General features: G+C 40.9%; 3 protein-coding genes across 3 annotated transcripts; 1 reads left to right on the forward strand and 2 right to left on the reverse strand.

Annotated features, from left to right (window-relative positions):
- Positions 1-111: 111 nt before the first annotated feature.
- On the reverse strand, positions 112-1,056 carry LOC123819297 (olfactory receptor 51I2-like). The gene has a single exon (XM_045839599.1). It carries the CDS (start codon positions 1,054-1,056, stop codon positions 112-114), a length of 945 nt encoding a protein of 314 aa, XP_045695555.1.
- A 7,553-nt stretch (positions 1,057-8,609) lies between these two features.
- Positions 8,610-9,572, forward strand: LOC123819240 (olfactory receptor 52D1). The gene has a single exon (XM_045839554.1). The coding sequence runs from the start codon at positions 8,619-8,621 to the stop codon at positions 9,570-9,572; it is 954 nt and encodes a 317-aa protein (XP_045695510.1). The 5' UTR covers positions 8,610-8,618.
- Positions 9,573-14,063: 4,491 nt separating this feature from the next.
- LOC123819241 (ubiquilin-3-like) lies at positions 14,064-15,608 on the reverse strand. The gene has a single exon (XM_045839555.1). The coding sequence runs from the start codon at positions 15,606-15,608 to the stop codon at positions 14,064-14,066; it is 1,545 nt and encodes a 514-aa protein (XP_045695511.1).
- Positions 15,609-23,516: the final 7,908 nt, after the last annotated feature.

Here is a 23,516-nt window from a genome sequence, read left to right on the forward strand (position 1 = left end):
TAGTGCCCAAAGGGAATTTTAAAACGCTTATCAAAATAGGTTTGGAAAACTCAAATTTGTTAAATAACTGTAAATATTCTGTGCAACTTGACCTTTCACCATGATTCCCACTTAAAACTTGGTCCCCAGTAGTATTTTGAAAAGCCTTTGACGAATCTCTTTAGTTTTGATGGAGTAGATAACAGGGTTGAGCATTGGAGGAACAAACAGATAAATGAGGGACATGAGTGTGTGCACATACTGTGGAGCATGTCTTCCGTAGCGAGCTGCCATGGACACACCAACCATGGGCACATAGAAGATAAGCACAGCACACATATGTGACACACATGTGTTGAGTGTCTTTAACCGCTCCTCCCAAGAAGCAATGGCAAGTACTGAGCGTAGTATGAGCACATAGGAGAGAAGAATGAGTGCAGAGTCCACACCAAAGGTAGAGATGACAATGAATAGACCAAAAATATTATTGATGGTGATGTCACCACAGGGCAGGCGGATCAGATCTGGATGCAGACAGTAGGCATGGGAGAGTACATTGTCCTTGCAGAAAGGCAACCTCTTCAGAAGGAAAGGCAGTGGGAAAACCATGCAGAAACTGCGAATGATAACAGACATGCCCATGCGTGCCACACGAGCATCAGTGAGCACTGTGGCATAGCGTAGTGGATTACAGATGGCCACATAGCGGTCAAAACTCATAACCAGCAGGATTCCAGACTCTGTGAAGGAGAAGAAGTGGATAAAGAACATCTGAGCCATGCAAGAATCAAAGGTGATCTTCCTTAAATGAAAGCAAAATGTGGCCAGCACAGTGGGCAGTGTGGAAAATGACACACCTAAGTCATTAATTGATAACAGGGACAGGAAGTAGTACATAGGCTGATGCAAGCTCTGCTTCTCCTTGATAATAAAAAGGATAAAGGCATTGCCCACAATGGAGACAATGTAGAGAGTTCCAAGGAGCAGAAATATCCAGTGTTGGGAGGTCTCCAGTCCTGGGAGACCAGTCAGGGTGAAAGGAGGCAACTCTGAACTGTTGCCGGGGTTACCTCCCATGCTGGAACTATTTCTTAGATTCTCTGACCACTATCCTGTAAAGAAAACAAACACACAGTTTTATCTGTGGCCTAGGACTAATATTTTAAGACCCATAAATACCAGCCAGCCTCTCACTTTATGGCATTTGTCAATTTTGTTCACCAAATCACTCATTCTTGTTTCTCATTGTCACTAACATTTCTGAAATTGTCCAAGTTTTCTCAGTTTATCCATCTGGCTAAAGAGATTATGTTGCCTTTCTTTACACCTGCACCTATTGCCACTTTGCTCTTTCTCACAATTAAAGCTATGAACTCTTTATCAATCTAGAGGCATCACTTTGTTCAAGATCTGTGCCAAAACCATTCTGCCCTCTCCCTGGGCATTCCACTTATTCATTGAACCATAAAGCTTTCTTCTTTCCACTCTCCTATATGCTACCAAATATTTACTACCTTATTATGAATCTCTAGCTTTTCTATTGCTTTGCAGTCTCTCAGTTGTTCCAGCTATTTGTCCAGACAGAAGATGGATGGAGAGAAAGCTATCCATACATAGAGATAATCTTCCAGATGTTCCTCAGATGCATTTGGCTCCTGTATTTCCACTCATCTTTTCATTCCTCTATCTATTTATCTTATGGCATTACTTTCCTCCCTGAATAACTTAATTTGTTGAAAATCACTTTAAATAATTTATTTTACAACTGAAAAAATAATTAATAATATGGAATAATATAGTATTTTGTAATTAATAATGACTTAATAACTAATTAAAATTCTTTTCCCGAGAACTTCTGTGTTCTTCATGTCTTTAAATAACAACACCATTGTATCTGAGGTTGAGATTCATAATCCAATCATCATTGACTCTTTCTTCCCTTTACATTCTACATTAAACTCGATAATAATGCATACAAACACTGACCCCAAAGTGCCTCTGTCAGAACTTTTCTTTATTTGCTTTGACCCACACCACATACTTCAGATCCAAGAAATTACATTTTATACCACAATAACAGTATCCTAATAAATCTCATGCCTCTCTCTATTTCATTCTCTATTCCAGAATAAAACTAGTATTTTTTAAAGACAAATCTAAAATAGGCATTGTTCTGATTAGAAACCTTGCATGTCTCCCCTCATTGCCAAGGGATCAAATCCAAACTCATAAGCCTAGAATTCAAGGCCTTCTGTGGTCAGTACTAAATCAATATTTCTGGCCTGAAGTCTAAAAACTTTTTCTTGAAACTCAAGGTACCCAGGTAGCTGTATGTGCTGTTATCCAAACATGAACCACAGTCCCTCATCTCACCCAGATTCTAAGTGCAGAAGTTTCCCAGAATGTGCATACCATTTCAAACCATCTCCCAGGTCCAGAATCAATGATGTCCTCTTTCACGAACACTTGGTTTGTCATTGCCAGCAGAGGTAACTTCCCTCCCATCATTAGGGAAGGAAATTCTATAGGTCTATAGACCTATAGACAACTATAGGTCTGCATCTCCTTCTGTACGTGTTTCTTTCCCTGCCCTGCATTATAGCTGTGTGAGTCCTAACTTTTCTACAAACTCACCAGGTGCAAGAACTCAACCCTGACTCTGCTTTTTGTTTAAGTCCCAGCCGTGGTTAGTGCAGTGTCTCCAACAGGAGGTGTACTAAGTACGTCACAGATCCCTTTTGGCTGTCTTTGTTGTGAATTGGAGATGCTAAGAAACTTAGTTATAGGTGTTGTGTAGATCCAACGGTGGACAGGTATGGAAACTCTTACATACAAAGACTGTGCAACTCTGAGTTCTAAAGCCTGCACCATACCTTTCTTTGTTCCTTCATCTTTGCCCTTTTTCTATGCAACTTTTTTGTTCATTCCACATTTGTAGGGCCCCTTTGCTTTTCCCACCTGAAAACACTTCCTAAAAATTTTTGTTTGCTTCTGTGTGAAATATGCTGACACCTTCTATACGAAGTCTTGTAGCACTATGTAAGATCCTACCATGTGGCTTACAAAGCATCCAGTGATGTTTTATACACCCTCTTATACCAGATTATTCTGAGAAAAGTGAGGAGGTACTTATTTACACTAAGGCATCTATATCCAAAGTGTAGCCTAAAACCGTGTCTCTGCAGTCAAAGTGTTGACTTGAAGCAAAAAGCACAGCAGGATTTCAGCAAAGAAACAACAGACAGAAAATACAAAACTAGGAAGGTGATAAAAAGGAAAGCAAGCATTAAAAAGAAAAAACCTGACTCTGATTAGGAACAGCACTTCCTCCTTCATACTGGTATGTTCTAATAATCAGGATTTTTAAAGTAAAGCAAACTGTCTTAGCCCTGAGTCTAGAGCACCTGACACCCCAATTTACCTTTTTGTGACAGCTCTATGCATGGGAAGTGCAGAAAAAGGGAGAGCAGTAGTGGGGATCCTGCATGCCCTGCTCATAGCCACCAGTTAGCTCTGCCAACTGCCTGGCCTGAGCAATATAAGTCTGCCTCCAGGAAATCCCTTGAGTTTATAGCAGCTCAGGAGCTAATGGACTACCGGGAATATGGAGAATCCACAGTGCTCCACACATCTCTGAGTCAGCATTTCAACATTCATATACAGGGGTAGAATAGATTGGAACAGGCCTCCCAAGAATATTCTATGTAGTCCTTCACTTTAGAGAACAGATCATTAGAGCCTAGAAAGAAAAAGGGACATGTCAAAAATTTATACAGCTTATCAATGGCAGAATATTTAAACCTAGGTCTTCTAACTTAGCCTGTGGCTTTTTTTTTTACTATACAACTATAATAAGTATCCAAAAGAATCTATAAAGAGTGCTTAAGCCATATATAAATTAATGTCAACATCTGAATTTATTAAAACATGTGAAATTCACACCTCAAAAATCCACAAAATTGACCCCAGGCATGATAAGAAGCACTGGTACACTGGCTGACCACACACATAGTATAATTGTAAGTCAAATTACAGAACATATTTGCCCTGGTTAAGAAGATGTTGAGAGCACTGCAGTATACTGCAACAGTATGTTCCATTTATTTATGCATTCATTGGTTGATTTTTGTATGTGTCCTGACACTGGGAATCAAACACAGGACCTCTGTGTAGTGGGAAGATGCTCTAAACAACTGAGCCAGTGCTAAATGACAAATATTTAAATGTCATTGATTTGAAGGAACATGTACTACTTCAAAATTACAAAGTACCTAGGCAAAAATTTTGAAGACCATGGGTTTGAATTAATATGAGAGAAGATAGGGACATTTATCCCCCTTTATCTGTGGTTTTGCTTTCCATGGTTTCGGTTACCTCTGCTCAACTGCAGCCTGAAATTGTTAAATAGAAAATTCCATCATAAATAATTTATAAGTTTAAAATTGCACACCATTGTGAGTAGTGTGACAAAACATTGCCTCACACCATTGGGAACCTGAATTATCCCTTTGTCCAGCATATCCCCACTGTGTACACTACCTGCCCATTGGTCACTCAGAAACTTATCACATTGTTTGTGTTCAAGTAACCCTTATGTTACTTCACAATGGCTCCAAAGCTCAAGAGTAGTTTAAGCTTTAGTACAGGTATGCATCTGTAGGGGAAGATATACTACGCATAGGGTTTGGTACTATCCATGGTTTCAGGCATCTACAGAGGGTCTTGGAACATATCTCCCATGAATAAATTTCTAGGAGGGGACTACTGTATGCACAAGGAAAAAGAATATAGTACTTTGAAGTCTTTGATGGAAGAAATCCTTGATACAAATGCTTGATGTATGTCTAATATAAAATACAAAGAGATCTCACCAGAAGGCTAATGTTGTTCACCCCCAGAACTAGCTTTGTGGGCATGAAACCTATGCAGTAGCATAAGGCCCATGCCTGGAATGGTCCTGTGTTTCCTTCAATGTTCTGCTTCCATACTTTTGGAATTTTTAATAATTAATTTTGAACTTAAGTTTTGTGAAATGACATCTACTAAAACAACGGAGCATAAAAATGTCCACTGTCATTTCTTCCCACCCTCTTTGCATATAGCATTATGCACAGAGAATACCCTATGCACACAGAATACCATGAACTAATGTTGTACAAAATTCCAGTGAAATGTACAGTATTAAGGAGAAAAGAGAAGAAAAGAGAAGAGAAGAGCAGGGGAAGAAATTACTAGATTATATTCCCATGTTTCTTGAAAATTCTCTAGGGGAAGCTTCCCTTCCTCATTTCTTTTTCCCCTGTTCAGCCTCTCCTTATTCTCTCCCCACAAATGAGCACCATGGCTCAAACTCCTAGAGCAGGCCCTCTGGGTTTTCACACCTGAATGTCACAAGGAGTCAATAAATAACCTCACTTACTAAGCTCCTGACCAGAGGAGACTGGAACCCAGGGCTAAACTGAAGGTACTCGCTGGGCTCACAAAACTAAGGACAAATTATATATTTCAACCCACACTCCGTTTAAATTCAGACATATCAACACTCAGATACCATTATCTTCTGAATCACACCCACACAACTTACACAAAACCACAGCTTTCACATCCTTAAACAAGCCATTATATTCAGTTATACCGCACCACCAGTACGAGCTCTTACTACATTACATACTTTCCCACATAGCCTCACACTCACATATGACAGGGGTCACAGAGCTCCAACCTCAGCTTATAAACACACATCACTCACTTGAAATCAGATTGCTCAAAAATCTGTGTTGAAAGAAAGAACTTAGAGTTAATTTACTGAAGTCTAGGTCTCAGAAGGAGCAGTGAGAAACTATAGTGACCCAGAGACATGGCTGAGTGAGACAAATTTGGGAGGATGCTCTATTCCACCCAGAGTGATACTTCAGCTCAGTCTTTTCCTCATTCATTTCCCTCAAAAACACCTTGCTTGTACCTAATCTTTCTGGTTCTCACAACTACAGATGCTCACAAAGTTACAACTTCCCTATAATAATGATTTGGAATCTTCTGTTGCAGGTAAGATTAAGCTAGGAAAAAAGAATAAGAACAGATGATAGTGACTTCCACCCTCCTCTCTCCACTACCCAAGCTTCTTTCTTCTAGTGGTTGGAGCCATTAGTGAAAGTCTCCAGGCAAATCAGAGGGGTTCCCCACTTTTATCCTTCTCTTTGGAATCCAGAGGAATAACACGAGTGTATCATTAGATGCTGATATTAGACTGCCTTTGCCTAAAAAAGTAGTAATTAAGTGTTTGACCATGTAAATAGTGTGATGAAAACAATTGTTAAATCAGAGGAATTGAACCATAATTTTAGCTCTGACAGCAACAGACTTTGTGATCTGGATTATATCAGCTTACTTATCTGAATATGGACTTCATCTTGACAAGAAAGAGGTGAGTATGATTATTATATTCTGTGTTACTCTTCTAAGTAGCTATGAGGCAAAGAGCTTGTAAAAATGAGAAGGACATTGTGTTCGGTGTCCAAACTTTTTAATGCCATATTCTTTGCTCTTACTCAACCACAAAAACTGTGTGAGATAAATAAGCCAGGTGTTGTCATCCCCAATGTGGAAATGAGAAAATTGAGTCTCAAAAAGGTAATGATACTTACCAATGTTAAATAGTGAATGATAAAAAAGCAAGACTAGAATGCCAGAATTGTTTGTCTTTAATTTTCTTTCTTTTTACATTATAGTTTACATTCAATATTGTTCTACATTAATTTCAGAGGTACAGCTAGTGTTTAGACAATCATAAATTCTAGAGTGGTTCCTCATATTTCAAGTATCTTCCTGGCCCTAAACATAGTTATTATGATATTATTGACTATATTCCCTGTGTTGGACTTTACATCTCTGTGATTATGCTATAGTTACCAATCTGTTCCTTTTTATAAATTGAAACTTCTGAAAACGGGGAAGAATTGTCCCAGGTTATATAACACTCTTGTAATAGAATCAGGGCTAATGTTCAGCATTCCAGGCACCGTACAAAGGATTCTTTCCGTATGTAATTGTAGTAGACCATCCTGTGTAGCATGGGACCAGCTCCCACTTGGAGATGCACAGGACCCACACCCATGGATAGATTCTCTTGTGGGGAATCAGGCTTGCAATATACCTAGGCCACTATGAGTCTTGCTTTTTGCTCCCTCACTGAATTGAGGACATTTACTACAAAGCGACTTCCTAAAAACCATGCTAAACCTTCCAAGGATGAGTGTAACCAGTCCAACTAATTTTGTCTTTTCATTTGCAAATATCCCTCTTCTGTGATGTGATTAGCAGCATTAACTCCTTTGTTTTCTGTAAAAGGAGCCTAAAGTAAATCTGTGCAAAGTAAATGAGGACCATCTTATAATGGGCAGAGAAACACAATAAATGCCTGTCATGGTAGAGGCTGAGGCTTTTGCTCCCCTTGAGAGAAAAGCCATACTGTCCCTTTTCCTCCACTGGACTTGGTAGTCCATGTGAATGTCTCATTTCATCCATAATGACGCAGACACTGCAGGACGGTGTCTGCCTCATAAAATGTTACTGGGGAGGGGCAGAATATACATAATAGTAGCTTTCTACAGCAAAAAGTAATTCACTCTTTCAGGATATCTACTATTGGTGAACTCTAGGACACTCCACTCAGTCCTTCAATCTGCCTTTATTATCAGTTGACATTCTGGTCAAGCCATTAATCCAACCATTCCACTGCTGGGAATAAAGTACATTGAACTGGCTTTACCATAATTAGCAGTAATGTTTTCCCAGCTAGCATGTCTGATGCATGTCTTACTTTGTCACATGTCACCCTCATGGATGTTCAAAACACTGTAGTTATTTAAGCATGTATTTGAGTGTACTCAGGTTGCCTAGCCTCTTGCTAGAGACTGTAGGTAAGATATAGAAATAAGCCATTTTGTGTTTATCTGGGCAGCTATGATACAAAAAGAGATTAAGTCAGTAAAACATTTTGACATTAAGGCAAGACGTCAAAGGTATGTTACTAAGAGTTATCAGAACTGAGTCTTTTCATGAATAAGGAACAAAATTTCTAGGTACAGCTAAGTTGTATGGATTTTGCAACTGTGTAAAGACATAGTTCCCAGCTCAACAGACTTTTGAAAAGTAATGGATGAATAAAAGAAAGTGAAGATGACTAAGGACTCAATTAGAGAAGGAAGGCTTCTGGGAGACAGAGGTGCTACCTGATATTTACAAATTAGAGAGGGTAACAAAAAAGAAAAGAAAAAGTACTTTTTGGGCAACTGGAATAGCATAAACTGAAAGAAGAAGCAATAGATTTTTCTAGATGTATCTGTGCAAAATAAAGTGAAAAATGTGCAGGATGTAGTAGGAGATAAGTCTGGAAGAATTACACAGGGAAAATGCTTAAATTCTTAGCTTGGTGCTTAGAACATGGCAGATGACAAAAATGGATTATATGAAATAGTATCTTTTAAGACTCTGGAACATTTTAATAAAAAACATTTTTCTCAATCTAAAATACATTATTCACAGAAAAGATCATCATTTTACGTGAGTGAATCAAACACCTAATGTTACAGGACAAGTGTACTAGCACCTATTGGATAGTCTTTTATGTGCCAGGCAGAATGTCAACTTCCAACATTAGTGATGACAGTCTCCCAACCACTCTCTTCTTGACTGGGATCCCAGGGCTGGAGTGGGCCCACATCTGGATTGCCATCCCCTTTTGTGTCATGTATTTGGTAGCACTGGCTGGGAATGCTGTCCTCATCTTGGTTATTGCCATGGACAATGTACTTCATGCACCCATGTACCTTTTCCTTTGCCTTCTCTCACTCTCTGATCTGGCTCTCAGCTCCACCACTGTGCCCAAAATGCTGGCCATCCTGTGGCTCCAGGCTGGTGAAATTTCCTTTGGTGGCTGCCTGGCGCAGATGTTTTGTGTCCACTCTATCTATGCTTTGGAGTCATCAATCCTTCTTGCCATGGCCTTTGATCGATATGTGGCCATCTGCAACCCACTGAGATACACAGTCATCCTCAACCATACAGTCATAGGCAAAATTGGCCTTGTTGGGATATTCCGTAGTGTGGCCATTGTTTCCCCCTTCATCTTTTTATTGAGGAGACTGCCCTACTGTCAGCACCATGTCATGGCACACACATACTGTGAGCACATGGGCATTGCTCGACTGGCCTGTGCCAACATCACTGTCAATATCATCTATGGGCTGACTGTGGCGCTGCTGGCCATGGGTCTGGATTCTATTCTCATTACTATCTCCTACGGTTTTATCCTTCGTGCTGTCTTTCGTCTTCCTTCACGTGATGCCCAGCACAAGGCTCTGAGTACCTGTGGCTCCCACCTTGGGGTCATTCTGGTCTTCTACATTCCTGCCTTTTTCTCCTTCCTCACCCACCGTTTTGGCCAACACCGAGTCCCCAAGCATGTGCACATCTTTCTGGCTAATCTTTATGTGCTGGTACCTCCTGTGCTCAACCCAGTCATCTATGGGGCTCGGACCAAGGAGATTCAGAGTCGACTTCTAAGACTACTTCGCATAAAGATTTCAACATGAATTCTGAGCAGAGGTTAGAAATCAGAATATTAAATTTGCATAATAGCAATTTAGATGCATTTACATGGGTGGAGACCTATGGTATGAGAGGAATGCATTATGTGCAAGTAAATTCTGGAAAGAGCAAAAAGGCCTAATCAATTGGAGATATCAATAATCACATTGAAATATCTTTTTTCTAAGGCTCTTTAAGCAGCCCTGCATAGTCAGAAAGGTGATAACATTTTTAATATTGTCTCAGAAGTATCTACAATTTTGTAAAGAGTAAGGCAGTTGCTGTTCTGAAAGGATTCTGTGTTTCATAGTGGGGATGTTCTACTGTAAGTTCAAATAGAAAAAAAAATAACATTTGAAGTAAATTGAATTTGAATTTCAATATTTTGAGTGCTTAAGCACACAAGATCTAAAGTCAGAGAGTGCCTGGATTTGAACCTTGGTTCCCTTACTTCCAAGTTTTGTGACTTTGAGCATCTTGTTAAATCTTTTTATGCTTCAGCTTGACAAACTGTCAAATAGTGGGTAATGACAGTATCTAACTCTGAATGTTGTGGTGAAGAATAGATAAATTAACAGATATAAAAAGCTTAAGACATTGCCTAACATGTAACATGCTCAATAAAATAAGATGAGAAACTTATGTAACCTCCCTAAATATTTTTAACCAAGTTATAATTTATTTAGGGCTGTTTTATATTATATCACTTCACAGGGTTATTGTGATAACTATATAACAACTCAAAATATTTAGACAGTGTTTATATTATGAATAGTGCTCATTAAAACTGCATTTTCTCCACCTATCTGGTCTTCCATTTTGAGATCCCTTTCTTCTTAGTCATAAAGTAATTTCTTAAGGATTCAAGGGAGATGCCTCAGAGTCCAAATGCCTTTTTAAATAATTCTTTATTGCATTAATAACCTCAGTTCCAAAATACACAAACAGGTCCACAGATACTCCTTCCAGTGTCTCAAAAATATGGTTGTCATTATCTGCATTTTAAGTTAAGAGCCTGTGATTCAGAGAGGCTAATAGTATTAAGGTTATGCATTTGTAAGGACAATATCTCATATGTTATCCAGTGTTTTATAATGGAAAGGAATGTAATATGTAGATCCAGATATACTTAAGCAAAAAGCTTGACTTCCTTATCTGCTATCAGCTGCATAATCTAGTCTATGCTATTTTAACAACTCCAGCCTTAGAACCTGACATAAATCAAGCACTCCATAAAAGTTGGTGATAGTTGATGGTATTTGGTTAAAAAATCTTTAAATGTATAAAGATTTTTAAATGTATAGATGTATGCCATGTTTTATTATATTTGCATGACGTAAAATAATCTATATTGTTCATCTATTTACTTCTTGATTCATATATTAGCATTCTAAAACTTCATCAAAGTAGGCATCTTATCTATTTCTAACATAATGCTAATATTCTCTCAATAAATGTTATGGAAAAATATTATGGACCATACTAGTATACAACCTATTTTTTGATGTATTAGAGCATGATGTCTTCATCCCACTATTGTGATGAGTAATGACAATGTATGTCAAGCATGGCAGACACACAGGAGATGTTCAAACAATTAGATTTTGTTTATTTTATATTATACTGGGATGATCAGATGAAGTCACATTCACGAGGATCAGGAGAGAGGGAAAAGTTTTTTACTCAGAATTGCAATTTGCTGAGACAAAAGGAGAAATGTCAGTTCTGGCCATAGAAAAGTTCAAGTCTAGCTGTAGAGGCAAGTTCACCTTGAGGGACCTGTCATGTCTGTGGCCTCAGAGGAACTCAGGGAGAAAGAACAAAGGGGTAGAGCAGGAATTGGAAGAGAAAGAGGGACAGGACAACTGTGCAGGAACAGCCAACAAAGAGCATTGCTGGAAGAGCCCAAGGAAGCAGGATGAGATTAGATGCCTAGGGGCCTGCAAAGCCAGGCCAAGACCAGAAAAAAATGTGCAGCCCTTACAAGTTTTATAAATTTATTGAAGCAGTGATGGATCAATCTCAATAAGTTTTTTAATGCCTTTATTGAGGTAAAATTGATATACAAACACTGTACATGTATAGTATATACCTGATGTGTTTGGATACATGCATACTCCTATCATGCTGTCACCATAGTCAATGTATTAAACTATCCCTCACCTCTGAAAGTTTCCTTGTGTCTGTGTCTGTGGGTGTTAAGAATCTTCAATCAGTTTTAATTCAAGGCTGAAGTAAAGTGAGGTTAGTGGTTAATAGAAGAAAGCAATGTTTTCCCACATGACATTTTCCTGATTACCACAGCCCAGCGTTCAGTATCATCCATTCTTAAGAACACACATGAAGGGAATTTGACTTCTGAAGATAGACAAGTCACCAATCATCAGCAATGTGCAAATTAGTCAGCCTGCTCTGTGAACATGGCCCTGCTAGAGACCTAAGCAACCTTTCTGCTAGATCACTTTGCAAGTCATACACTTACATAGGAATCAGTGTAATTACCAAATTGCAGAGAAGAGTTTACAAAAAAGCATAACTATAGAGCCCTGCTGTATTGGATATTCTTGTTTCTTTTAGCCCTGAGTCTAGTTCTTTCAATGTGAAGGAGATACTTTGAACTGGACTTTGAGTGATTCAGCTCTGAACAGCCACCCTGCTGAGTTCTCCCCAATGCCATAGCTGATCCTCAGGACTAGAATTCACCCACCACTTTCAAATCAACCCATATGCCTCTCTTAGAAAACACACACGCACACACACATACACACACATTCATTCACATTCTCATAATGTACAATTAAAAAAGAAAAATCCTTTTCTCTGAGCCCTGGGGAAACTCTCCCTACTACCTCCTTCTGCCTCTACTTGACTGCTGCATTATTTTATTTTGATTTTATTTGTGCCTGTTATAGGTAGGCACAGGAATTTCTTTATCATGATTTGGATTATTCTCTGAACTTTTCTTTTCTAAATGAGAGAAACCTAAGTTGTACCTTCCTCTGTGCCTGGGCCACATGGGACACACTTTTTGCTCACTGACTCCATGAGAACAAATTGATCCTGGCTGGGGAGGTGGGATGCAGTGTAAAGCTAACAGGACAAACTCTGGAACCAAAGACCCTGGGTCTACTTATCTCTGTCAATCACCAACTGTGTGGTCTGAGGAGAATTACAAACTAAATAAGGCACATGCTCTATCTGCCATGAGCCACCTCACTGATAGAGCAGAGTTGTACAGAAAATAATGGGTGGATTGGAAAAGTATTGATGACTTTCACTAAGGCATTGGAACTACAGAATTTAAAGTAGGAATGGGAGTCAGGGAAAAGCAGCTGAGCTATATTTGGACATGTTGAGCGAGAGATTCCTCTGGGACACTCAAAGAAAAGGCTAGTAAGCTGTGGAAAGTACAAATAAATTCAGCTGTGGGAACCACGTTGTTAGAAATATGTGCAAAAACCAAGGAAATGGCCAAACCCTCTGAAGGATGAATAAAATAATTGGTGTAACATACTCCCATGAAGTACCATTCTATAAGACAATGGATAAAAAAAAATAGATCAAATGAAGAAGCTTGAAGAAAGAAAGGTCAGTATATAAAGTTCCATAGAAAAATGTGGGAAGATCAAGAATGAGACAGTTTTGAGAAAGTTTCTGCCCCATACTGAGGATAAGTCAGAGACTGCAGAAGGTAGTAAAACATGATCCCTGGAAGGGCAGACACTTTTAAGAAATTCAAAGATAGAGGGAGAGATAAAGTTCAGTAACTCATAAGGCAGCAGAGTCAAGCATTTTGCAGTGTAAAAGGAGAAAGTCTTCGTAGGAGGAGAAGATGGAACTTCTGAAATAGTGGGGGTTGATCCCATAAAAGCAGGATCCTGGCACAGGAAGAAAATAGCAAAGGAAGAGCCCTAGCTGAGGGAGAAGTTAAACATCTTTTCTGCAATACCCAGAGACTGGATCTGAAGAGAAAAAAAAAAATGGTCAAAGAGTAGATGGCTTCCAGAGGCCACAAAGAAAGCCATGGCTCTGGGGGCAGGGGAGGGACTGAGGGATATGCCTTCAGGATGCCTTCAGTCACTTGAGTAGGATTAGAGGTGGCTCATGGTGATGATGGTAATGTTGGTGAGGAACTGTGTTGCCAACTGAACAGGAGAAAAAATATTGAAAAAATTAGGATTTCCCCACTTCATGTTCAAATTTGGAAAATACCCTGAGATTATGGCTATGAGAGGGTGAAGTGCAAACCCAAGACCATTTAACATGATCCTGTCCTCCCCCAAACAACATTCTCTTTGCCTATCTATCCCCAAATCAACATCACACATGAGATGCAAGCAATCTTTTTAATGTAGAACAGGCTTGGGCTGTACCAGTGTGCACATGATCTGAATAGGAGGAATTCTCAAAATAAGCTACTTCCCCTCCCATCCCCTTTCCCTTTTTTTTCCTCCCTCTCCATGAGGTGGTGCATTGTGAGCATCAGCTGGGAGGCCCTAGGCCTCTGGTTCCCCCAGCAGCTTCCCAATGGCAGCACAGATGTCTCCGCTTGTGGCCATCAAAGCCTGCAGGTTGGCATCACGATTAGCAAAGCCCATGGCCTTCAGATGCTCCAGTCCTTGCTGGTACCTGCTTTCAGCGAGGAGGGATGAGGATAGTGAGGATTGGTTAGACTGAGAACAGGCATTGGCCAATTCATGGAGTAGCTGGAAAACGGCCACAGCAGGTTGCACAGGGGTTGTTCTGTGACCCCGTCCTGCATCCCTAGTTTCAGGGGCTCCTGTAGCCCCATGCGGTTTACCTGGGTTCCATAAAAATGGTCCCAAATCAGGTACCTCCCTGGACAGTATCTGCAGGCCCTTTTCTATCTGTACTAATGCCTGCAGTGCTCGTGGGTTGGTGAGGATGGGAAGCAGTGGTATATGATGTCTCAGGGGGCTGTCAGTGGCCAGCTGGTGTAGCAGAGCTGGATTTTGCTGGAGGACATGCAAGGCTCTACGCAAGGCAGAGGGTGAGGGTCTCAGCTGACTAGTTAGAGTAGCTTTCCCTATGAGCTGCTGGCCATCCTGAGAGGAAAGATCTTGGCTTGAGTATGAGTCTGGCATACTGGTCCTGCACCCTGAATTGGCCTGGATTGAGGCCATGCCTCTGGCCTGAGCAACTACTCCTGCACTGACCTCCTGTGCCATTGACCTGGAGGGAACAGAAGCAGTGGGGATGGCAGTGGTGGTGTCAGTACTGCTGTGAGCATTGGCCTCCCCTCTGCAAAGCTCTGAACCTGGGTTCTGGCCTCTGGAAGCAACCAGTGGGGCAAGAGTGAAGAGCATGAGTTTCTGGATATCAGAGGAAACCGGACGCATAGCATTATCACCACCTGGCACTGCCTTCAATGCCTCCAGCCCCCGCTTGTCTGCCTGTTGGACCTCTTGCTGCTGAGCTGCTTTCTGCAAGGTTTCCAGAGTCCTAAAAGCTGACTCAGGTTTCTGTACTGGCCTTGAGGTTTCAGGAACATGGCTGGTATTGGCTGGTTTCTCACTTGCTAGGCCTTGAACTAGGGGATCTTCCAAGAACTGCACCACAGGCTCAGGCGCAGCCATTAGTAGTTGAGCCAGCTGGCTGAAGAAGTCAGCCAGGTCAGGTGAGCTTCGGGCTAGCCAGCCCAGCCTGGCTACCATCCCAGCACGGTCTGAGGTGGAGGCTTCAGAACGATGGGTGGAGTGGCCTGTGGGATGTGGCAGAGGTCGAGGACTGGACAGACGGTTTCTGACCACCAAGTGGACCGTAGTTCCATTAAGAATGCCACGCTGGCTCAGAATATCTTGATCCCGGAGGATCTTTCCAGTGAAGATGAGCACCAGTCGGTCAATGTCACAGTGAAAGCGTTTGGAGATCTGTTTCTTAAAGTGGCAGACACTGCTATTTTCTGCCAGCATAAACTCCTGGCAGTCGTGTGGGGTCTTGACAGACACTCTGATGATATGTGATGGCTCTCGACCAGACACCAGGCAGCTGTCCCCTGCTTCTTCCCTAGCCCGTGCCATATTTTCTTGAGAGCAGGTACAGGGCCACCTAAGGACCAGTAGAAAACTAGCTGTAACACTGAGCACACCTGGGGCAGGGGCCGGTGGGTGTCCAGTGATGTCCTCTCACCCACGTTCTACAGATACCACCTCCCAACTTACTCCTGCAGCCACCTACCTCCCACAGGCACGGCAGCTGCCCTTCTCCAGGGGCTGCCTTAGCAGATGTGATGTCAGCGATGAGGTCACAGTTGAGACCTGAATGGGGGAAGGGCAGAGGTCTCTACCATCTGCCTTAGGTTGGCTCTCTTTGTTATTTGAGTTAAATAGTAATTGAAAAAAAAGTTTCTTTTTAGAACGTGTTCTGCACCAGCCTATGTTGCTGTTGAAAACCACCCCAAATGAGTTCAATTGATGAATATAGCTGAGTTGAAAAGACAGCCATAGAACCAGTTTACAAAATACTGGCTCTAGTCACCTACCATTTGCTAAGTTACTATGTAATGGCCATGGCCTAATTAAGACCACAGGTTCCCCTTTCTATATGAACAGAATGAAGAAATTTGTAATTAGACTATCCAGCTTCACTTGGGGTCTTATAGGCAGCTTACATGTGAAAACCACAGGCTGAACAACCCGTCTACCTGGTTCTAAGACAGCATCGTATCATGTTCCCCAAGAACTTGTAAACAAAGTTGTTCCCAAAGAGATAAACTATGACTTCAATTCTCACAGAAACAGAGCTGAACAAAAGAAATTGTGAGAAAGTAACAGTTTGATTTTAGGTTTTTAGAACTAAACAATTAGATTTTAGGTATATTTGAAAAGCAGATTTGTCCCTTGGGAGGAGTCATATTTTTGACTGTGAAGACAAAAAAACAGAAATTCTCTCAGGCACTGTTTTGACAACTCCAGGCAGGTAGTGTTAGGGGACTTAAGAGTTGGAAAATTTTAGTTTAAGGTAAATAGTTGTAAGCTAGTAGATAATGCATATGTGAAAGGTATTGTTTCAGAAACTACAGATAAGGCCCATCCTGGCTCCTGGGAGAAACAGCAGACCTCCTGGGGCACTGCTAAAGACTATGGCCTAGGGAACAAGTAGAGACATCCAAGCCATTGTGTTCCAGGGAGAGACAGAAGACAGCCCACCACTGGGAACAGCTAATTGCCCAGGGCGTAATACTACAGTTGTTGTTTTTTTAATCTAATTTTCCCTGAATTTCAAAACCCTTCACTGCACTTTGTTCTCTGTTATAAAAAGGCTGGCCTGGAAAGAAAATGTAAGATGGTCTGTTAGGGTGTGAACCCACCATCTTTTCAGATCACCGGCCATCTGAATAAAGTGCCCATAAAGATTCAGTCCCTGTCTCTGCATATTGGGTTCAGTATGTGACAGGCAACAAGGACGCTGGTGTCTTTTCCGGCTTCAGTGGGGCCCGAGAGTAAAGTCTATAATCCCTATAGCAATTATAATTTTTTACTGTAAAAATGAGTACATCAGGCTGTTTTAAGTTTTTGCCATTAAAAAAAAAAAAGTCAGAGCTACCATCCCAGAAGAATTAACTGGTATACCTTACTTCTCAAACCTTGGAAATGTTTGAACGAGGCTCAATAACCTTCAGACTAGACCAAAAAAACCCCAGTGAGTTCCAAACAACTGTGCAAAGCTAACAGGAAAGCAGACACCCTAAAGACAGTACTAAAAATGAAAGGCATTCTTTGAAATTAGCACCACTGGCTATAGCTAAAGAATAACAGCTGAGTAGCACCTATAGAAATTCCTTCCTTGGCTTATTAACACCAATAGAAATTTCTTCCTTCTACTTATATATTTATTCCCCTTCCTCTCTGCTGCCATGATAAGTACAATAATATATAACCATGAATGAACTCTTGACTCTCTCTTCACAAACCTGTTTCTCCCATAGACTTCTGTATCTCAGCTAAGTTTACAGCCAAGACAGCTAATATCAGAACAGGATCTCAAATTTGCCTTTCCCTCCAGTCTCCTTCCCTCTTCTAATAAGATTATTGACCAGTTGTTCAAGCCCGAAACACAGAAATTATCCTTGATTCCTTTCTTTACAAATCCAATTTATTGGCAAGCATTATGAGCTTTTTCTTTGAAATATATCCTCAATCTGATCACCTCAATACTTTCAATACTTCAGTAGCCTGTTAGGTGGTGCCCCTGCTTCCTTTATTGGCTCATCAGAGTCTCTACTTCTCACAGTTTTGTGCTGGTCTCAACCTATCAATAACCATTATTGTGGATGGACTGGCCTTGTGGTTATTATTATTGCAAGATGCCCTCAGCAATAGCCATCAGGAAACCTTGGAAGAGACAGACTTATTACTAGGTTGGGCAAAAAAGTTTGTTTGTTTTTCTGTAAGATGGCTCTAGCAGTGCTTAGTTGTCTTTAACTTCATTCTAAACAATTTTGTTAGATTGTATTGTGACAGCTGTCCTATGGGTGTAAATTTAAAAGAAAAAACTTATCAAGGAACATGTATAAAGGATCCATGCACAAAGACAACAGGGTGGGGGGAACATTGAATGTGGGAGGTGGGGGTGGGTAGGGCAGGGGAGAGTAATGGGGAGAAAATGGAGACAACTGTAATTGTACAACAATAAAAAATGAAAAAAGATTAAAATAGAAAGATCACAACTTATATTCTCAGTAGATACAAATAAATGCTTCCTTAAAAATGCAGCCCTGGCTGGTGTAGCTCAGTGGATTGAGCTCAGGCTGCGAACCAAAGCATCGCAGATTCGATTCCCAGTCAGGGCACATGCCTGGGTTGTAGGCCCTAGCCCCCAGCAACCACACATTGATGTTCCTCTCTCTCTCTCTCTCTTTCTCCCTCCCTTCCCTCTCTAAAAATAAATAAATAAAATCTTTTAAAAATTTCAAAAAATAAATAAAACAAACTTATCAAAACTGATAAATTTTTGTGTAGCTATTTTAATATTGAAGATGGAAGAAAATATACATTTTTGCATACTATGCTTTATTATTTCAAGAATAAAAAAATGCAAATGAAATGCAAAAAAAAATAAAAAAAGATCTGTGCAGTGTATGAGAAGGTGCTGTGACTGATCAAGCATGTCAAAAGCATTTGCAAAACTTCATGGCTGCATGATGCTTCATGGTCAGGTAGACCAACTGAGGTTGACAGCAATCAAACCAAGACATTAATTGAGAACAATCAATGTTATACCATGTGGGAGATAGCTGACATTCTCAAAATATCCAAATCAGTAAAGTTATCAGTGAAAATGAAAAACATGTATTTTATTTTACTGAAAATGAAAAACGTGTCTTTTATTTTACTAAACAGACTTTTTGGCCAACCCAATATTTACATGTCCTGGAAGTTACATGGTGTTAGGAGCCACCCTGCGTGGTTTCAGAAACTGTACCAGCTCCTGGCTAAGGTTCAGTAAAAAGATCTTGAGACCATAAGCCATTAAGGAGACAAAGCTTATCTTCCTGGCAGGGGTGCCACCTCTGCCCCCTTTTACTTCACCCTGCTTGGCCCCAAGCGAATGACTGCTTATCAATGATGGGTCAAATTCCTCAAGGGGACCAATGCTCTACGACAGGGCCCCTCAGGGAAGGGACTTGGGGGGCTACAGAAAAATGGGGTGATGGACCCTTGCCCCTGGGCTTTGGTATAGTTTGAGTCCTAATCTCTCATCTGCCTTACTTCCGTTGCCTGATTTAAGCCTAAAACAATGCCAGAGGTAGGTGCAGTCCTGTGCTGGAAAAGGCGGTTCCCTGGGGCAATCACGCCTAAGAAAGAATGCGTAAAATCCTGTGAAATCTGCTTTGCTAAGAATACCCTCAATTTAAATGATAAGGGTCCAGGCATAGAATGAGTTTGTTTCCCCAAAGTTTTATGCCCCTTTAGCTATCTGACCCTGATTCAGAATAAGCCCTCATAGTTCTTTGAATGGTATTTATTCTTTAATCATTACTAACTGACAACGATTGATGAGCTTTAGGTATAGGCCCTATATTCTTAGGCAAATTAAACCCAATAAAAGCCCATTGAGGAACCAGCTCCTGGTCCTTCTCCTTTGAGAGAAAGGCCAACTTTCTTCCCCAAACAGATCACATCTTGGTAGATTTATTTTCATCTGTGGCAGATGGATTGGGGGGGCTCTGCGGGTGGAGCCCCCCACAACATGGCACATGGCACATTTGGGACCACGTAACAGGATTTGAGGTGGGGGAGGAGAGAGAGAGAGGCAAACAAGGAAGAGAGTACAGACCTTGGGTTCTGCTTTTATTGAGGTCAAAAGTAGGGGCTTAGTGTGTAGATTTATTCTTTATTGGTGGATTTAAAACTCAGGAGCAAGAATTTAAACCACAGCAAGAGAAAAAAAAAACACGGGAACTATCAGAGGGGTGAGAGGCCCTTTCTCCTTATCTAGGTCTGTGGCTGGCTGTGTTTTTTGGAGATAGCAGTCTTTGAAGTGGATGTCTGGGATACCAAAGCTGAAGTCGGGCACTTGCATTACAAATAAAGAAAAAGCACTGTCAGGTCTTAACTCTATAAAAAGTAAAAATGATCTTTTAAACATATAGCTCAATTAATCTCACCTCTGTACCCCAAACCATCAAAAGTTTTTGTATTGTGCTTTAATTAAATCTAAATGCCTTACCAAGACTAAAATGCCCTAATAATTTGGCCCATGCCAGCCTCCCTGACCCCATCTCCCAAGTGTCTGCTCCGGTCATAACAAATTGCTTGTGTACCCAGAACACACCAAGCTAGTGACTGCTTTTTAAACTGATGTCCCTTTGCCTGGGAACACTTGCTCCTGACCTGCCTTCACTTGGGTAAATCTCTTTATTAATCACATCTCTGCTGAAATGATGTTCTTTTTGATTATCACCCAAAAAGAGTTCACCTGTGGATCTGTATCTCCTTACCCTCCTTACTTTCTTCTTAGCTTCTCACTTCATTTCAAATTGTATTGATTGTTTGGTGCCCGTTCCCTCTCTGCTGGTTCTGTGAAGACAGGGCTTTGTGTCTGGAACACTTCCTTTCTCCAGCACCTAGCACAGGCCCTGGTGTAGAAAGGGTGTTCAATTAATATTACCTGAATAAATAAATAAATAAATCCTCAATTTTCTTAACTTTGCACATCCAAACTTATCAGAAAGTTTTATAAATTCTATCTCCAAAATATATTTTCAATTGTCCACTTCTTGCTATACGCTCTCATGGAAAACCCCACTCTAAGGACAACACCATCTCTGGCTAGAATGACTACAGAGGTCTCTCGACAGGACCTGGCTTCCACCCTTACCACTCTCTCATTCATGCTCCACATAAATTGTGAATGAAATCAACACTTCCTACATGGGCAACAAAGCCCTGTGCTATCTTGCACTCACCTGTCTTTCCCACCTCAGCTTGACACACTATTCCTCCTATTCTCTGCACTCTGGACATTGAGGGGAAACAGAGTTTTTCACCCCAAAATTTGTTTTTAGTATATAAATTATTTTAAGCTGCTTAATTTTAAGAAACACAAGACTCCAAAAGAACCTTTAACTGTCTGAAGGATTACAGATAGAAAAATATGCTTGAGGGAAGGAATTTATCACCTTAACCTAACATGAACTATGTGGGGAGACAAAACTGCACAGTCAGTTGGGCTCCCTCTGCCTCCCTATATTTGGGTGGCCGAGCAAGACTTTGTTGACTGTTTGCTCTTTCTTATCTGTGAGTTGCCTCTTTCCCTTTGAATCCCAGACCCCTGTCTCCTTCTCCTTAGTTCAGAATAGCATATAAGCCTTAACTGCCCAATGTGTCCTCAAGGCCCATATTCTTAGGGAATACTCATAGGGGTAATAGTATAACCAGAACTCTGACCCTACTTCTATTCTCTACCCACAGCATCCCATAGTGGGGGGTCCTTCCAAGGCCCAGATATTTGACTTGGAGCACTACTGATAGTGTGAGAATCAGAGCTGGGATTGCACATGGGACATCTCTGGAGACTTGCCCTTTTAGTAACATCAGCCCACAAGAATCTCTCTTTCCCAAACCCCAGGAGTCCTTATTTCCCCAAGCATAATCCCCAGTCCTGCAATATCCTCTATTTGATTCATATCTACTTAGTCTCCTCAACCAAATTCTCATTTCCTCATTCCTCATACAATGTTGGCTCAATCAATCATTTACTAAGTGCTTTCCATGCACCAGGCCCAATGTTAGCTGATCATGGAGAACCATGACTGAGCCTGCCCCAGGACTTCCTTCTCCTGGAAGTTCACCTCCTTACTATGGAGCAGGGCATGTAGCTGATGAGTTTAGACACAGATGAGCCTATAGCAAGGATTGTAGATACCCCATCAGCTGTAGAGTGTTCTCAAAAGGATATAGCCAGAAATGAGTCCATTAACTGAAGACTCTTCTCCTTACCCAGGACTTTCAGATGCAGACTCCCACCTGCTGTCTGCCCTGGTAAGCTGGCTGTCCTTCACATGAGCCTTCACGCTTCCCTTTCCCATATATGACAAAGGAAAGCAGTGACATTGCTTTCCTTGTTTTTTTTTTTTTCTTGTTTGTTTTTTTTCTTATACCTACCTAGTCTTCCCAGGATAGAAATTAGAGATTGTATACATACGTCTTCCAGTCAGAGACAGCCCAAAGCACTTGCTTTGTTAGTTTCAGAAAACAGAGAGGTGAGACTTTTATCTTTATTTTCCCTAACAGCATCAATAATTACAGTTCCCTTGATCTGAACAAGAAGTCCCCCACTGATATGGGGAGTGAAATGGAAGGTAAAGCAGGCTTTCCAATCTGGTGCTCGGCCTAGAGATTGAACCCTAGAACAGTAGGCAAAAGTTGTCCCCAAAAGCTCTTTGTATCTATAAACTACCTACGAGCAGTTAAAATATATATTTTGGTCCAAGTATTCTGGCTTCCAGGAAGAGGGTCTGTTTCTTCCAGTCCCTGAAAGGAACTCCAACACTGAGTGAGTGACATTTAAACATACTCCATGGCCACTTGTACCATAGTGGTTTCCTCTACCAGGTACTTTTCTTTCTTTCACAGGAATGTAGCATACTTTTAAAAAATGTTTATAATCCACTTCTGTGGTAAAACTCTAACAGCTTGTGTTGTGTGTTTGTGCTTATACATGTGGACATAAATCGTGCAGATGTGGAAGTATTTACCTGTGAATATCCACTATGTTGGTACATTTTTCTATAGTATGCTTACCAGTGTGAGCCAATGGGCACATTTTCATGTAGGGGGGGACTGGAAGGCATAGTTCACTCCCTTGGTTTGTGGATTGTAACACATTCACTCTAGAAGTACACAGGCAACAGGAAGCATTCCTGAATGCAAAGTAAAATTTAGTCCAATATTCCGAGGGCACTACCCATTTGTGACACATGCCTCACCTCAGTGCCTTTGTATGTAATGGCCCTTCTGCTGGAATATTCTTCCCGCCCCTCTCAAGTCTTTACCTACCTCATTCTTACTTTGCAGATATTATCTTAAAGTACATACTCACAGCACTCTTCCTTGTCTCCTCAGACTACATCAAACCTGTTAAGCTATTTCACACTCCTCTCTTTTGTCTTCACATCATTTTTCATAGTTTGTAATTACAAATGAGACTCTTCAAATACAATACAAACAGTTCTTGCTACCAGATGAGGCTAGGGTCACATCTCTTTAACTCACATTGAATTCCTAATGGTGAATGCTGAGCCCAGGGCAGACAATTTCAGACCTAACAGTTGCAAGAAATACAGGGCACAGAGAGTCTGTGTCAATAACAACTCTCTGAATCTGACGGTTAGAGAAACTTTGTAAACCTGGTTAGATGAGAAAATCTTAGAATCCTGTTCTATCTCTATCCACTCAGGGATCAGCATCGAAACCAGAAAAAGA

Source organism: Phyllostomus hastatus, unplaced genomic scaffold (assembly GCF_019186645.2).
Source record: "Phyllostomus hastatus isolate PE091 unplaced genomic scaffold, TTU_PhHast_1.1 phas_contig_304, whole genome shotgun sequence".
In the NCBI taxonomy this organism is placed as follows: Eukaryota; Metazoa; Chordata; class Mammalia; order Chiroptera; family Phyllostomidae; genus Phyllostomus; species Phyllostomus hastatus.

Excerpts from the sequence above, each read along its gene's own strand:
- LOC123819241 (XM_045839555.1), bottom strand. The coding sequence starts at position 15,608 with ATGGCACGGGCTAGGGAAGAAGCAGGGGACAGCTGCCTGGTGTCTGGT.
- LOC123819297 (XM_045839599.1), bottom strand. The coding sequence starts at position 1,056 with ATGGGAGGTAACCCCGGCAACAGTTCAGAGTTGCCTCCTTTCACCCTG.
- LOC123819240 (XM_045839554.1), top strand. The coding sequence starts at position 8,619 with ATGTCAACTTCCAACATTAGTGATGACAGTCTCCCAACCACTCTCTTC.